This window comes from Amblyraja radiata, chromosome 31 (genome assembly GCF_010909765.2).
Source record: "Amblyraja radiata isolate CabotCenter1 chromosome 31, sAmbRad1.1.pri, whole genome shotgun sequence".
Taxonomy (NCBI): Eukaryota; Metazoa; Chordata; class Chondrichthyes; order Rajiformes; family Rajidae; genus Amblyraja; species Amblyraja radiata.
The window spans coordinates 9,944,792-9,962,612 of record NC_045986.1 but is presented as its reverse complement, the minus strand read 5'-3'; the positions used below and the strand labels follow the sequence as shown (position 1 = coordinate 9,962,612).

General features: G+C 41.0%; 1 protein-coding gene across 3 annotated transcripts in view; it reads left to right on the top strand.

Moving 5' to 3' along the window:
• The window catches only part of cenps (centromere protein S), a 29,587-nt gene extending 21,070 nt beyond the window's left edge, over positions 1–8,517 (top strand). For all 3 annotated transcript variants that reach the window (XM_033048554.1, XM_033048552.1, XM_033048555.1), the window contains 3 exons: positions 466–499; positions 3,158–3,224; positions 6,538–8,517. In XM_033048554.1, the coding sequence (XP_032904445.1) occupies positions 466–499; positions 3,158–3,224; positions 6,538–6,690 (254 nt within the window). In that variant the 3' untranslated portion in view covers positions 6,691–8,517. The remainder of the gene's footprint in view (positions 1–465; positions 500–3,157; positions 3,225–6,537) is intronic.
• Positions 8,518–17,821: the final 9,304 nt, after the last annotated feature.

Sequence of the window (17,821 nt, the reverse complement as noted above, 5' to 3'; positions counted from 1 at the left end):
CATTTAATTGGCATAAAGGAATCATTTAAAATATCAGCAATTTGGTAAGAAGAAAGGAAGTGGTCTAACCATTGGGCAGAAAGCATTGTAAGAACAATATTGTAAGAGCATAGAACAATTGTAAGAGCATAGAACAATTGTAAGAAGTTACAAGAATGTAAAGAACTCACTTTGGTGGCAACCTGATAGTTTTAGTACACGTATGCACGTACTGTGTGACACAAGTCTCATGCATGACAGGAGAGGACAGACAGTGCCGATTATTTTTATTTTTTTAAGTTCTACATTTACTAATGTGAATTGAATAGTGCTTGAATTTGGTTTTAATTGCTGGGAAAGAAGGTAAAATTAACTTTACATATAATTGCATGGAATGCTCAACACAGAAACATCTAAATTTGTATTACATGATCTGCATAAGATCCAGTGTTGCTTATTTCTACTTTGCCTCTTATTGATTTTCAGAGAATTTTGCAAAGGACCTTGAACTATTTGCAAAGTAAGTAATATTGATGTAATGAAAGTTAAGAGTTTGTTTTTTAACATCAAATATGTGTTACAGCATTCTGCATTTATTTGTACTTAACCAACTCCAGATGTACTCAATATCTCAGTAAATGTATGGAAAATAAACAAGATGTTTTCTTACTCAGCTATCCCTATACCTTGTTTTTGTTCCCTTTCCAATCTTTGTTTTCCCTTAGAATATTAAGCCTGTACGACATATAACAACACAGAAAGTGACCATTTGCCCATTTAATCAATGCCAGCTCTGAGGGAGCAATCCCATTCACCCTCTTGTCGTTTCCCTGCACCCAGCAAACTATTATCTTTACCAGCTCCCTTTTATTCCTTTGTTCTGGCCGTTAACTTGCACCAAGGGGTAATTTATGGTAGCGGATTCATCTACTAAGTACATCTTTGTGATGTGGGAGGAAACTGGAGAACCTGCAGGAAACCCACAGAAAGAATGTGCTAACATTGCACAAACAACGCCCAGGGTCAGGATTGAACCAAAGTCCCTGAAGCTGAGAGGCACTGCCCATAATAATACCAACAAAGCCCTCAGTATCTCCTTTGTCAGATGGCAATTATTTTTCATTTTTCTTCCCACAAAATTTCCAAAGTGACAATGGAAACAGCTCAGGGTATGCAACCTGCACAACCATGCTGCCAGCTTTATTGTAACCAGTCAAAATCACTGCAGAATAAGTGAGCTGATTACTTATAGATTAACATGCCCAGATTAACATGCCCAGTTTTTAGATTAACATGCCCAGCATCGCCAGAGATGGAATTTTCCCCCTAACCAACCCCCCACATAAAACAAGCTAAAGAACACTAAAACATACATTTAACACATACTAAAAAAATAACAAGGAAGGAGGGACGAGACAGACTGTTGGCGAGGCAGCCATTGCTGGCGCCACCCGGTGGTCACAGGGAGAACGTACAAACTCCTTACAGACAGAACCCATAGCCAGGATCGAACGCGGGTTTCTAGCGATGTGAGGTAGCAACTCTACCATTGTGCCACAGTGCCGCCCCCTCTGCTGCCTCCATTGGGCAAGCTATGTTGTTCATATGCCCAATACCAGAGTCCAGAAATTAAGCTCTGCCTTAGATGGACTGATGAAAATGTCCAAAGATGACCTTGAATTCTCTTTGACAAAAGTGCAGCATCTCCATAGACTGCTGGGAATTCTCGATCCCTGACTACTCAAAGTGGACAAGGATCACTTGGAATAGTATTGGGTGCACATCGAAGCCCAGCATAAACAGGAGGAGGATTGCATCACCTACCAACCCACCCAACATTTGCCCCATCTAACATACCCTGCAGCACATGTGGCCAAATCTGTAGATTCCTTATTGTCGTATCCATCACCTCAGAACCGACAATACTGCAGTGGAAACAAGTCATCCTCGATCTAGAGGACCTGCCCAAGAAGAGAACATCTTGTTAAAACAAAATCTTGCAGTATCCTGGGAATAAGCAGTATTTTCATAATTCCATTGACTCAAAAGGTTTAATCATAGGCTTAAAACTTAATTTAATATTTAAGTTTAAATGTAAACCCAAACCTAGTTATCTTCTACTGGTGGAAAGGAGGTAGCAGGGTAATTTCCATCCACGATGTACAAATACTTTGGTTCCAATTGTCATCAAGTACAAACAAAAATGCAACAGGCTAAAAAGAATGAAAACAACTATTCCTCCCTTTTCTGTATGTTTAATCAAATCATCATAGATTTATTGCAAAGTATCCAAATAATTGATCACAGGAGAAATTATTTCATTTTATTTAGTGGGCAGCAAGAGGCGCAATGGTAGAGTTTCTGTCTTACAGTGCCAGAGACCCTGGTTTGAACCTGAGGACAGGTGCTGTCTTTATGGAATTTTTACGTTCTCCCCGTGACCCTGTGGGGTTTTTCCGGGTGCTCTGGTTTCCTCCCACACCCCAGGGTTGAAGATAATTAGCTTTGTTGAATTGTAAATTGTTCCTAGTGTGTAGGATAGTGTTAGTGTGCGGGGATCGCTGGTCGGCGTGGACTCAGTGGGCCGAAGGAACTGTTTCCGCATCATATCTCTAAACTAAACTAAGCTAAAAATAGTAAGCAACAGTTTGGTAGCTTGGTAACTTAACATTTTAATGTATCATGGGATTTAATTGGTGCTTCTGTTACCATTTGGATCTTTATTGCTGCTACCACAGCAGGTGTGGGTAATTACTATCTTGTATTATAATATTAATCATATGTATTTTACATCAGAATTACTTTTGAGTATGTAGACACATTTTTCATAAAATGAAACAAAAAAAACATTTTCTAGTGTTATTGATTAATTGAGGGAATGCGTAGAACAATACGAGTGCTTCTTGTATCTATCTATGATTCCATATCAATTTGAAGCACTGGAACAAGACAGAGCCTTGTAGCATTTCCTCTGAAAGAAAACTGTGAACATTGCAACCCTCAGTACTGTACAGGAACCTAGATTATCTACTTGAAGCATAATGTGAAACAAGTCATAAAGTTGCTCATGCAGATTGCAAATGCTTTGAACATCTTCTCCCTGAATGACACACTCATTTTAATTTTAAGATTTAATGTAAAACTGATGGAGGCAGTTAACTTTAATATCTTCCAACAGACATGGCAAGCGGACCACCATTAATGCTGATGATGTGAAACTGCTAGCAAGGAGGAGCAAAGCGCTGGTGAAGTTGCACCTTTCTTCATATTTGCAATAAATGTTATAATTATGTTAAAACTTTACCATTAAATGTGCTCAAAACAGTTTTTAATAGAATTCCCTTCCAATGAAGATAGGGTATTTAGAATATCAAAACTCCTTAAGATTGCAAGCTGGTCTTGCCTGGATTTTATTGAATTTCTTAAGGAAAAAATCCAAGCTAAACTGTGACGGACCTAAGGACATTTAAAATCTGACTAGTTAAATATTACTGGAGCTCTTTCAGACCCTCTGAGCAGGATTGAAGCATCAGTGTTAAATATATTGTTTAATTATCTATATAAATTATGCTTACCATCGTCATTCCTCTTTCTTCTCCTGCTGCTGTTTGTTCAAAGTAATTGATTTTTGCTATCTAAATATTTTTTCTGCAAAGAAGAAAGATTATGGCCTTTATATTGCCAATCAACTTAACTTTGTTATTCAAGTTGTTCACCATGGAGGTCCATGGGAATGAGGCTATTTTCCATTCAGTTAACAAGGCCAGTCCACTGGACACATTGTTGTCTCAGTAATGAATGCACAGTGACGGATGTAACACACTCCACATCCTCCACAACTTACAACACAGTCCTGCTCGTAATAAGATTTTTAAAGTGATATTCATGTATAACTTTGCTGCCTGACCCACTGAGTTACTCCAGCACTTTGTGTATAACTTTTACATTATTCTTTTATCAGGTATTTTTAAAATGTACTTTGCTGATAGAATGGTCTCTACTATACCACCAAATACATTATACTGCAATCCTTCCTCCAAGTCAATGATGGTATACAACCTAAGTACAGACCCTTGGGAAACTCCCTTTGTCACATGTCCCAGTACACTAATAAAATGATACTAGACTAAGTGGGACCCGTTGGGTCCCAGCTTCACACTGGAGGGCTGATCCCCCAATGCAATATTCCACCTCTCCACCAATTCCAATATACACACACAAACTCACACACACACACAAACTCACACACACAAACTCACACACACACACTCACATACACATTCTCACACACACACACACACACACACACACTCACATACACACTCACACACACACATACACACTCACTCACACACCATATATATGACAGTAAACTTTCTTGAATCTACTCACACGGATGAGCGTGGCTTCTCCACTGTGGGGCTTCCGCAGTCAGAGGCACTTCCGCAATTAGCGTGACCTCTGCCCTTACCGGAAATTACGCACTTCAGCACGACCTCTGCACTCACCGGAAATTACGCAATCAGCGCGACCTGTCCACTAAGCGGAAGTCACAAAATGAGCGGGACTTTTGGACTAAACACAGTCGGACCTAATAAAGCATTTATTCCTTCCAAACACAGTCGGACCTAATAAAGCATTTATTCCTTCGAAACAGTCGGACCTAATAAAGCATTTATTCCTTCCAAACACAGTTGGACCTAATAAAGCATTTAGTTTCAAACACTGGCAAGGCAACAGGCCAAACAACTCATGGCATTGTCATTTCATTTCGTTTCCAAATAAGCATTGCACCTTCAAGCACAGGCAGGGCAGCAGGCCAAACAATTCATGGCATTGTCATTAAGGACTAACAAATCATTTATTGCAAGTACATTGCAGACTCAGTTGATTCACAACTTAGAATGACAGTCGTGGTCTCTCCCTCGCGATCTTGTAGAGTGACTGACTCATGTCCAGGCATCCGGGGTTTTATAGTCCTGCCTGCCCCCCCCCCCCCCCCCCCCCCCTCCTCATCGTGGTTATTGACAGGCGAGAGGACCAATCAGCTGATCTCAACCACTCATAATTTATTTTTTTTCATCGATGGGAAAAATCCTCAGGGCTGGCTTAGCGGAGGAGGACTGTGAGTAAGATGGCCAAAAATCACAGCGACACAGGGTAGCATTTTTTCTAAAATCAATATGCAGCACAGACAGGAAGTGGTCAAAATGAGACTTTTAATTATATAGACTAGACTAAGTGGACCCGATGGGTCCCAGCATCACACGGAAGATCTGGTCCCCCAACGCATTATTCCACCTCTCCAGCAATTCCAATATTGGTGGCCAGTGGGGGGGAGGAGGGGGAGCTTTCTGGAGCGCTAGTATGGGTGTTGTGGGCTGAAGGGACTGGTTTCCATAGGACTAGTATGGACATTGTGGGCCGAATGGATTCTTGGGCTGGCGGCTCAGTCACTCAAGCCTGTTGTGCTGGCAGCTCACTTACGGCTGGTGGGCTGGCAGTTGACTCACGGCTATTCCTTGAAATTCCATTTCAAGCAGGGTGCAAGGCCACCAGAACTAGGGGTCACAGTTTAAGGACCGAGATGAGAAAATCATTTTTTACACAGAGTGGTGAATCTGTGGAATTCTCTGCCACAGAAGGTAGTTGAGGCCAGTTCATTGGCTATATTTAAGAGGGTGTTAGATGTGGCCCTTGTGGCTAAAGGGATCAGGGGGTATGGAGAGGCAGGGATGGGATACTGAGTTGGATGATCAGCCATGATCATATTGAATGGCGGTGCAGGCTTTAAGGGCCGAATGGCCTACTCCTGCACCTATTTTCTATGTTTCTAAATTCAAGTGTAGTTTCTTACCACTTCAAGCAGGGTGTAAGGCCACCAAATTCAATTGCAGTTTCATTCCATTTCAAGCAGGGTGCAAGGCCACTAAAGACAGCGAGTCGTGACCTCTCCCTCCTCCATCTTGCAGAGACTGAGCCACGCCCACACTTCTGGGTTTTATAGTCCCTCCCCCCCATCCACCAGAAGGGGCATGGCCTTCATGGCATGATTGAAAGGAGAGAGAATCTCAACATTTTTTAAACACTAATAACTCTTTTATTTTTCATCGATGGGAAAAATACTCGGCACCTGATGAGTGGAGGGGGACTGAGAAGGTGGCCAAAAATCACAGCCGTATGCGGTAGCGTTTTTTCTAAAATCAATATAAAGCGCAAACAGGAAGTGGTCAAGATTAGACTTTAAATTATATAGAAGGCAAGGCAACTTGAATTAGGCAAGGCAACTTGAATTAGGCAAGGCAACTTTAATTAGGCAAGGCAACTTTAATTAGACAAGGCAACTTTAATAAGGCAACACAGCTTTAGCATCTCCAAACTATAAGCAACACAGCTTTAACATTTCCAAACCAAAGGCAACACAGCTTTAGCATTTCCAAACTATATTGACATCTCAGCTCTGAGAGACAGTTAACTTACCCAGCAAACTTGACCACTGCAATATGTTTTTTTTATCACCATGAAGCTTATAATTAAAGTACAATGTCTCTTTTCCAGCAAAACTTCATTAAGAATAAATGTGATGAACTTGCTACCAACAATACTGAGCAAAAAGGGAAGAAAACGGGCACTGCTGGAAAAGGAAAGAAGAAATCTGACGGCCATATAGAACCCACAGTAACTGAAAATGAAGACATTACCAATGACTAATCTGCAAATTGAAAGCTTATTTTGACCTTGGGACTTATCATAAGACCACTTAGATTCATATACCTTTGCTATGAGAAATGCTCTTGTCTTTCTTTTGGGGGATGTGGAATGGGGGTGTATGAAGCGTCATCAGCACACAAATTAAAATAAATTTGATTTAAGGTGTTATGGAAACCAAAAAAAACACAAATTATGAATTAAACAATGTCAGTTTATTTTTTTACTTGGCTACTAATGAGATAGCATCGGCTAGCAATACATCCTTCAGTTGGGCAGCACGCTGAATCTAATGGCTCTTCTATTATTGTCAAACTATTCATTTCTAGATGTGGGGGACTGGGCTATAGTGGAAACTGTGGGAAAAGAAGTGAATGCAAGAGTCAGGTGATACCAATTTTGCTCATCCAGCTGTGGCATTGGTAGCAATGACTCACTTTTTTAATCATTATTCAGCAATTCTTGGAGGTTCTTATGTTTTTTTAAAATCTGGTTCCTCTTGAAAAAAAAATGGCCAGTGATTGAAAACAACATTAGAGGAGTATAAATTATTTGCATCTCCAAACCATACCCTTTAAAATAAATATTTACTCAATCATCCTCTTTAGGGCGGCACGGTGGGGCAGGTAGAGTTGCCTTACAGTGCCAGTTCAATCCTGACTATGGATGCTGTCTGTACGGAGTTTGTACGTTCTCCCTGTGACAACGTTGGTTTTCCCTGGTTGCTCCGGTTACCACCCACACTCCAAAGACGTACGGGCTTGTAGATTAATTGGCTTCGATACAAATTGTCCCTAGTACGTAGGATAGTGCTGGTGTACGGGGTGATTGCTGGTTGGCACGGACTCGGTAGTTATATGACCTGTTTCCACACTGTATTTCCAAACTAAACTAAACTTTTACTCTTGGATGATTGAGTCTCAGTGGTTCATTTTGTAAAATGTCCAGCTGCGCGTGTACAAATAGTGAGGAACTTGAATTCTTCATTTCCATTCTAAACTAAATTGTAATTCCTCACATAATTGCTGCAGTTAATATCTGCTTATTTCCAAAGGACTTGGGAAATAAAGAACAAACTCAAAATTATGTAGTGCCTTTCTCAGTACAGTCATTCCACAGGAATACCTGGCAACTAATATATAGAGAGCAATGTCCCATTAGAAAATAATTGCTGTCTTTATATATTCGAGGAGCCTGTGCTGCTGTGACAGCAGTGCTGTGGGATCTCTTGGATGCATGTAAACTGGCAGACAGAACTTCACTTCAAAATCTGCTCTGAAAGGCTGCGACCCACCTTCATTAATTCAATGAAATATCACGCTAGATTAAGTGCTCGTCAGAATCAGATTTGATACCTCTGAGATAAAATCAATACTTGATATTCCTCGCATCTCGAGGCATTAATCCTATAAAGAGTCAGTGCACCTTAATTTTAAACTGGATTTATGTTCCTAGATTTCCACTAGCAATAGTCAAACTCTGCAGTTTAAAAAAAAGATAGGCACGAAATGCTGGAGTAACTCAGCGGGACAGGCTGCATCCCTGGAGAGAAGGAATGGGTGACGTTTCGGGGCGAGACCCTTCTGCAGACATCACTGGTTCACACCCAACCTCTCCTCCCCTCCCCCTTTGACATACAGTTAATAAGTCCAATTTCTGACAACCTAAAACGTTAACCCAACGTTTCCTTCACCATATATGTTGTCCGGTATATTCAGTAAACACATTTTCTGTTTTTAATCCTGTAGGTTTCAAAGTTATTTGTAATACAATGATAACTTTTTTTTAAACCTGCTGCTTGAAACTAAATGTAAATAAAATTAATCTCTAGTCATTGTTTTCATAATATTCCATGCTACACTGCTATATTTAAAACAGTGTGACAATGGCAATTTGTTAGAAATGTATTATTTGAGATGGTGGCAATTGCTCATGGATTTCATCTCCTGCTACAAAGTAGGTGAAGATGTAAGAAAATAACAGATGTAGATCATAGCATTTACAGGTGCCTTAATGAACTATTTTCTGGATGTAGGACAATTGAAATTGCCCTCTCAATAATTTTGTATTTGTGTTTGAGCGGGCAAGGCCCTTCTTTTGATTGAAAGGTTAAAGTTAGTTATAAACAAAATCAAAATGGACCAAGTACAATCAAAATAGTTTGGTATTTGTCCCATAAGTTCTATAAGCTTCCAGTCTTATTGCATGCTAGGCAAAGTGAGAGACTTCAATTAGGTAGCACTTAATGTGAAATTGTTACGCAAAGGTAAATCTACAATTCCCCAGGACCTCAAAGCTAAGGGTTTTTTTTATGGTTCTGAGATAATCTGAACCATGCTGTGAATATGTATCAAGCCGTATAATTAGTTAAATATTTTTAAATTGCACTGAATATATTACTGCTCATTGCTGGCTGGTCATGTTGTATGTGGATGAACGGAATTTTAAGAACCTGAAGCTTGCCGTTTTATTGTGTTAAGGTGGGTTTTTTTTATAGTTGAACAACAGAATTTTAAACAATGTATTAACTATATATTGAGAAATGAAGCTTTGGATTGACAGTGGGGAACTTTACATTGGTGTCGTTACATCTGGTAGTCTGTTCAACCTCAAGCAAAGGTTCAATTAATTTGACACAATGATAGAGGTTTATTACTGAGTGATGTCTCAGATGACCAGATATTTTAAAAAAAACTAGGAATATTGACACTTTAATAGGATTTGAACATTTATTATAAATTTAATAGCAGTTGTGAGCTGGAACCTTGTTCTTGCATTAATACATCCTTGTTCAAATTCAGCTGAGACAGTTGAGTTTCTGTTCGTTAGCAGCAATAAAGGACATGTGAAGGAAGCGAGTTTGAAAGATGTTGACCCAATTCTTGGTAGACATAAATCACAATACAGTTTTCCATAATTCAGCACTAATTGGCACAAAGACTCACGGCATCTGGTGTAGGAAATGGTAATATGATAATGGTTCCTTGGAGAGATGCCTGGCACTTAACTTGCAACCCGCCTGTGTGCTCACCTGAAATATCCTTCAACTTGAATACAAATGTCAAAAGATACAATTATCTAACCACGTGGGAGAATTTATCTTCCAGATCTGTCAGGGTGTTGCATTTGCAATCACAGTTAAATTTGCATTTGGAAAATCAGTGTTACCATAGAACAGCACAGAATGGACCCTTCGGGCCACCTGATTTGTGCCGAACAAGATGCCAAGTTTGATCTTATCTGCCTGTACATGATCCATCTATATTACTAAAAGTCTGATCTTGACCGCTTTTGAACTTCAAATTCCTGGGTGTGCACATCTCTGAAGATCTTTCCTGGTCCGAGAACACTAACGCAATTATCAAAAAGCTCATCAGCGCCTCTACTTCCTGAGAAGATTACGGAGAGTCGGTTTGTCAAGGAAGACTCCCTCTAACTTCTACAGGTGCACAGTAGAGAGCATGCTGACCGGTTGCATCGTGGCTTGGTTCGGCAATTTGAGCACCCTGGAGAGGAAAAGACTACAAAAAGTAGTAAACACTGCCCAGTCCATCATCGGCTATGACCTTCCTTCCATCGAGGGGATTTATCGCAGTCGCTGCCGCAAAAAGGCTGGCAGTATCATCAAAGACCCACACCATCCTGGCCACACACTCATCTCCCTGCTACCTTCAGGTAGAAGGTACAGGAGCCTGAAGACTGCAACAACCAGGTTCAGGAATAGCTACTTCCCCACAGCCATCAGGTTATTAAACCTGGCTCGGACAAAACTCTGATTATTAATAACCACTTTCTGCTATTTGCACTTTTATCAGTTTATTTATTCATGTGTGTATATATTTATATCATGGTATATGGACACATTTATCTGTTTTGTAGTAAATGCCTACTATTTTCTGTGTGCTTAAGCAAAGCAAGAATTTCATTGTCCTATACAGGGACACATGACAATAAACTAACTTGACTTGACTCACTTGACTTGACTTGACTTGGCTTTTGGCCCACTGTGCTGCGATTTCCGAGAGAACGCCGCCACCTACGGCCGTTATTTTTGGCCACCTCGCTCAGAGCCCCCCTCCGCCTTCCGGGACCAGAGGATTTTTCACATCGATGAAAAATCAGAGAGATATTAATGTTTTTTAAAAAAATCCTCATTCTCTCTGCTGCCCCCGCTGGCGGAAGGGGGAGGGAATTACACCCACTCTAAAAAGAGTGCCTAAGGTTAGTATGGATTAACACCAAACAGGAACCAGAATATGACTATGCGCCTGGGTCCCATGCTTAATGCATAATGCACGACAGTCGCATGAGGGAAAGTGGTGTGCTTTGCCTCTAAAATTGCTGCTCCGTCTGAGACGGACTAGCCACTATAAGAAAAGTTGTTCAGCAGCATCATCGACCTAATGGAAATTACAACATGAACAGAGTGCGAATAAAAATTCGTTGGAACTCCAGCAAAGGTAAGGGACCTGGAGTTAGAGACACTGGTACGTAGGATGCATTATTTCACGCAGAGAGTGGTGAATCTCTGGAGCTCTCTGCCACAGAATGTAGTTGAGGCCAGTTCATTGGCTATATTTAAGAGGGAGTTAGATGTGGCCCTTGTGGCTAGAGGGATCAGGGGGTATGGAGAGAAGGCAGGTACGGGATACTGAGTTGGATGATCAGCCATGATCATATTGAATGGCGGTGCAGTCTCGAAGGGCCGAATAGCCTACTCCTGCACCTATTTTCTATGTTTCTATGTTCACCTCCATGAAAGTTCACTATGGTGGACGAATAGTATTCAGCATTGCTCCGCTAACTTTCGTCAGAAAATCTTCAGTTGTATTACAAACTGATGCAAGTTTGGTGCCAGGGTCTGTGATGTGTCTCAACGTGTCCAAGATATCCTGAAAGGGGAGGGAGAGGAGCCCGAGGTCGTGGTACATATAGGTACCAATGACATAGGTAAAAAAAGAGAAGAGGTCCTGAAAGGAGAATTTAGGGAGTTAGGAGGGGAGTTAAAGAGTAGGACTGCAAAGGTAACAATCTCGGGATTACTGCCTGTGCCACGCGACAGTGAGAGTAGGAATGGAGCAAGGTGGAGGATAAATGCGTGGCTGAAGGACTGGTACAGAGGGCAGGGATTCAAATTTCTGGATCATTGGGACCTCTTTTGTGGAAGGTGCGACCTGTACAAAAAGGATGGGTTGCACTTGAACCTGAGGGGAGATATCCTGGCGGGGAGATCTGCAAAGGCTACTGGGGAGACTTTAAACTAGAATGGTTGGGGGGAGGGACTCAAATAGAGAAAGCTATTAGACAGTGTGTGAGGCAGGAGGCAGAGAAGGAAAGCATTCAGACCCAACATGTAGGGGGGAAAGAAGAAAACAATAATAAACAGAGAATAAGAGGTGGTGGGGTTCTTAAATGGGTGAGCAGAGAAACAGAGGGGTGTAAAATGCGGGCGGAAGCAATAGGTAGCAAGGTGAAAAGTAAAAGTGGCAGGCAGACAAATCCAGGGCAAAAATCAAAAAGGGCCACTTTTCAACATAATTGTATAAGGGGTAAGAGCGTTGTAAAAACAAGCCTGAAGGCTTTGTGTCTCAATGCAAGGAGCATTCGTAATAAGGTGGATGAGTTGAACGTGCAGATAGCTATTAATGATTATGATATAGTCGGGATCACGGAGACATGGCTCCAGGGTGACCAAGGCTGGGAGCTGAACATCCAGGGATATTCAATATTCAGGAGGGATAGAGAGAAAGGAAAAGGTGGTGGAGTAGCGTTGCTGGTTAGAGAGGAGATTAACGCAGTGGAAAGGAAGGACATTAGCTTGGAGGATGTGGAATCGGTATGGGTAGAGCTGCGAAACACTAAGGGGCAGAAAACGCTGGTGGGTGTTGTGTACAGGCCACCTAGCCTTGTGTACAGGCCACCTAGTAGTGAAGGCATCAAACAGGAAATTAGAAATGCGTGCAACAAAGGCAAAACAGTTATAATGGGTGACTTCAATCTACATATAGATTGGGTGAATCAAATTGGCAGGGGTGCTGAGGAAGAGGATTTCTTGGAATGTATGCGGGATAGTTATCTAAACCAACATGTAGAGGAACCAACGAGAGAGCAGGCTATTCTAGACTGGGTATTGAGTAATGAGGAAGGGTTAGTTAGCAGTCTTGTTGTGCGTTCCCCCTTGGGCAAGAGTGACCATAATATGGTTGAGTTCTTCATTAGGATGGAGAGTGACATTGTTAATTCAGAAACAACGGTTCTGAACTTAAAGAAAGGTAACTTTGAGGGTATGAGACGTGAATTGGCCAAGATTGACTGGCAATTAGTTCTAAAAGGGTTGACGGTGGATATGCAATGGAAGGCATTTAAAGACTGCATGGATGAACTACAAAAATTGTTCATCCCAGTTTGGCAAAAGAATAAATCAGGGAAGGTAGTGCATCCGTGGATAACAAGGGAAATCAGGGATGGTATCAAAGCAAAAGATGATGCGTACAAATTAGCCAGAAAAAGCAGCATACCAGAGGACTGGGAGAAATTCAGAGACCAGCAGAGGAGGACAAAGGGCTTAATTAGGAAAGGGAAAATAGATTATGAAAGAAAACTGGCAGGGAACATAAAAACTGACTGCAAAAGTTTTTATAGATATGTGAAGAGAAAGAGATTAGTTAAAACAAATGTAGGTCCTTTGCAGTCAGAAACAGGTGAATTGAGCATGGGGAACAAGGATATGGCGGACCAATTGAATAACTACTTTGGTTCCGTCTTCACTAAGGAAGACATAAATAATCTGCCGGAAATAGCAGGGGACCGCGGGTCAAAGGAGATAGAGGAACTGAGTGAAATCCAGGTTAGTCGGGAAGTGGTGTTGGGTAAATTGAATGGATTAAAGGCCGATAAATCACCAGGGCCAGATAGGCTGCATCCCAGAGTACTTAAGGAAGTAGCTCCAGAAATAGTGGATGCATTAGTGATAATTTTTCAAAACTCTTTAGATTCTGGAGTAGTTCCTGAGGATTGGCGGGTAGCAAACGTAACCCTACTTTTTAAGAAGGGAGGGAGAGAGAAAACGGGGAATTACAGACCAGTTAGTCTAACATCGGTAGTGGGGAAACTGCTAGAGTCAGTTATTAAAGATGGGATAGCAGCACATTTGGAAAGTGGTGAAATCATTGGACAAAGTCAGCATGGATTTACAAAAGGTAAATCATGTCTGACGAATCTTATAGAATTTTTCGAGGATGTAACTAGTAGCGTGGATAGGGGAGAACCAGTGGATGTGGTGTATCTGGACTTCCAGAAGGCTTTCGACAAGGTCCCACATAAGAGATTAGTATACAAACTTAAAGCACACGGTATTGGGGGTTCAGTATTGATGTGGATAGAGAACTGGCTGGCAAACAGGAAGCAAAGAGTAGGAGTAAACGGGTCCTTTTCACAATGGCAGGCAGTGACTAGTGGGGTACCGCAAGGCTCAGTGCTGGGACCCCAGCTATTTACAATTTATATTAATGATCTGGATGAGGGAATTGAAGGCAACATCTCCAAGTTTGCGGATGACACTAAGCTGGGGGGCAGTGTTAGCTGTGAGGAGGATGCTAGGAGACTGCAAGGTGACTTGGATAGGCTGGGTGAGTGGGCAAATGTTTGGCAGATGCAGTATAATGTGGATAAATGTGAGGTTATCCACTTTGGTGGCAAAAACAGGAAAGCAGACTATTATCTAAATGGTGGCCGATTAGGAAAAGGGGAGATGCAGCGAGACCTGGATGTCATGGTACACCAGTCATTGAAAGTAGGCATGCAGGTGCAGCAGGCAGTGAAGAAAGCGAATGGTATGTTAGCTTTCATAGCAAAAGGATTTGAGTATAGGAGCAGGGAGGTTCTACTGCAGTTGTACAGGGTCTTGGTGAGACCACACCTGGAGTATTGCGTACAGTTTTGGTCTCCAAATCTGATGAAGGACATTATAGCCATAGAGGGAGTGCAGAGAAGGTTCACCAGACTGATTCCTGGGATGTCAGGACTTTCATATGAAGAAAGACTGGATAGACTTGGCTTATACTCGCTAGAATTTAGGAGATTGAGAGGGGATCTTATAGAAACGTACAAAATTCTTATGGGGTTGGGCAGGCTAGATGCAGGAAGATTGTTCCCGATGTTGGGGAAGTCCAGGACAAGGGGTCACAGCTTAAGGATAAGGGGGAAATCCTTTAGGACCGAGATGAGAATAAACTTTTTCACACAGAGAGTGGTGAAACTCTGGAACTCTCTGCCACAGAGGGTAGTTGAGGCCAGTTCATTGGCTATATTTAAGAGGGAGTTAGATGTGGCCCTTGTGGCTAAAGGGATCAGGGGGTATGGAGAGAAGGCAGGTACGGGATACTGAGTTGGATGATCAGCCATGATCATATTGAATGGCAGTGCAGGCTCGAAGGGCCGAATGGCCTACTCCTGCACCTATTTTCTATGTATCTATGTATCTATGTAATGGGGTGACTAGAACTGCACAGAATACTCAAATGCGTCCTAAAGGTGGTCTGACAGAATTGCTTCATGACTTCCTGACTCTTACATTCAATGCCCCTAGCAATGAAGGCACGCTTTCTTTACCACCCTATTTACTTGTGCTGCCACCTTCAGTGGGCTATGAACTTGGAACCCAAGATTTCTCTGTACATTTATGCGTTTAAGGGTCTTGTCATTAACTCTATATTCTCCCCTTACACTAAACCCCCCAAAGTGCAATACCTAACCTGAATTTGAAAAGTCAGTGTTGCTTTTGTATGTGGATCAAATCTAATGAGTAACAAGAGAATAGAACCACAAATAAACAATGAATAAGCAAAAGAGTTGTTTTATTTTCGATGATCTACCCTCATTACAAATAAAGCAGTTAGGGCTATGCAGAGAATTGCCAATTTCCAGTTTGTCTTGCGTATAGCGTGCACAGCCTAACGTTGTAGGACAACTTGTTCTATTTGATCTCATTCGATTGTGCACGCCAGATTGATTGCATTAGTCGAAACAGTGCGGACCACGTGAAGGTTGCAATCTCCCACCCCTCCAGATTGCCAACAGCAGCATTCATTTGCTTCGAATTGATGTTAAATTAAACTTTGTGCTTCAAATGGATGAGCCAAGTGGAACACAATGCAATAGAATGATATGGGTACAATATAACACTTTCGTTGCAACATCATGATACTTCAAAATACTGTGAGAACCCTTGAATAAGATCTGCTAGAAATATATTAAATGTAATGTGAATTATACACACCACGACGTAAACATATGTGATAAAATATTTACCCTCTTCAGTGTCAGCGTATGCAGTTTCTCCGCTGTCAAAAATATTCAAGATCTTTGACAGATTCTTTGAGGCATTTCTGTGGGATTTATGATCAATAAGGCCCTCACTGCTTGGGGCGTCACTATTAAGTTAGGAGCTGGTTTATTCGAGGAAGTTTGCACCATGAAGCCAACTCGAGATAATAGAAGTGTGATAGATGCATAGGCAGCAAACCATTGCATCATATTTCAATGGTACAAGATTAAAAATGACATTCTACTTTTAAGACATTTTTTATTATTAATGGCTACAGTTACAGCTCAAAGGGACAATTACCTTGCTACTGTGAAATGATTTATTTTGAATCAAGTTATTCTTTAATGGAAAAATGAATTGAATTATTTGGCAAATGTCATTTTGCTACCTGAGAAAATTAGCTTTCATTTAAAGATTTAATGAATGGATGATTACCACATTCCCAGAGGTGTGTCGCCATGCACCATATAGCAATGGGGCCTTGGGTTTAAATCACTTGTTCTGCAGATGGTTCCATATAAACATGATGTAAGTTAAAGCTGAAACATAGAAAATAGGTGCAGGGACCCAACCCGAATTGTCACCCATCCACGTTTTCAGGAGATGCTGCCTGGCCCGCAGACTTACTCCAGCATTTTGTGTTTATTTGTACAAAGCAGCATTTGCAGTTCCTTATTTCTATTAAGTTGAAGCTAAATTGTTCATTGGTTGTCTTGTTTCAGAACTGCACTGGTGAGACTCTGGCCTGATGTGGAAAATAATTATGAGGAGAAAATAGGTGGCGTGGGGGTGGGGGTGTAATTCTGCCCTGTTGCTATTTATGTCACTATGTTTTCATAAGCACCATTTCCTGCTAAATAATGCCAAATAATTATTATAAAATTATCTGGTTGTGATTTCATGACAATGATCAGAAGATCCACAGAGAGAATGTGTGGATTTACTTTAATTAGTTTGAGATGGGAACCAATAAATTTAAATTATAATTTTGATCTGAACCTAATATTTATTTGGATTAAACAATCATAATCCCTCATGTTTTTTTATGAAAATAATTGCACAGCTCTGGTCGAGGTCAATCTACTGGTTAATTTAAAATATCAACGAACTTCACATAGCTCCAATGATTGATAGATGTGCCCTTGTTACTGCGTAGTTGCAATCAATGCAGACTGTAGATGTTTCATGGACTGTTGTTGACTAGGCAGAACTTATGAAATATTTGCATATTTTGCGCATTTCAGTCTCGTCTTGTTCCAACAAACTTCACAGTCAGTGAATTACTTTGTGATATGTAGTCACATGGGGAATGAAACTGCTAATTTGCACAAGGCAAATACACTCAATCAGCAAATGGGGTAAATGAATCACTAAATCTGTTCCGGCAGTGGTGGATGAGAAATAAATATTGTTGAGAGTCTTGAAAGTACTCTCATTTGTGGATCATCCACTACCAAAGTGAATGATATCAGAGCATACTAATGCCCTGATTTTATTTTCTCCCTTGTCTGAATGTGTAAGTCTTGCTGTACTCTTCACAGCATGGAGGAAGCTTCCGTTAGTTTGTGCAGTGGCCATTTTTGAGGACAAGTCTATACCAACAAAGACATCTGACTCAGGAGACCAAAACTTTTTCTGGGGAATAATTTTGATCAGGAATCGAGTTAATTCTTTTTTGAAATCAAGACCAAGTATTTTAACATAACAAATACCAATCTAGTTAAGAATTGTTTTGGTCATACACAGTGCAAAGCCTCCTGAACAAGTTGATGCATAGTGTATAAAGAAGGTATTGCAGATGTTGGTTTA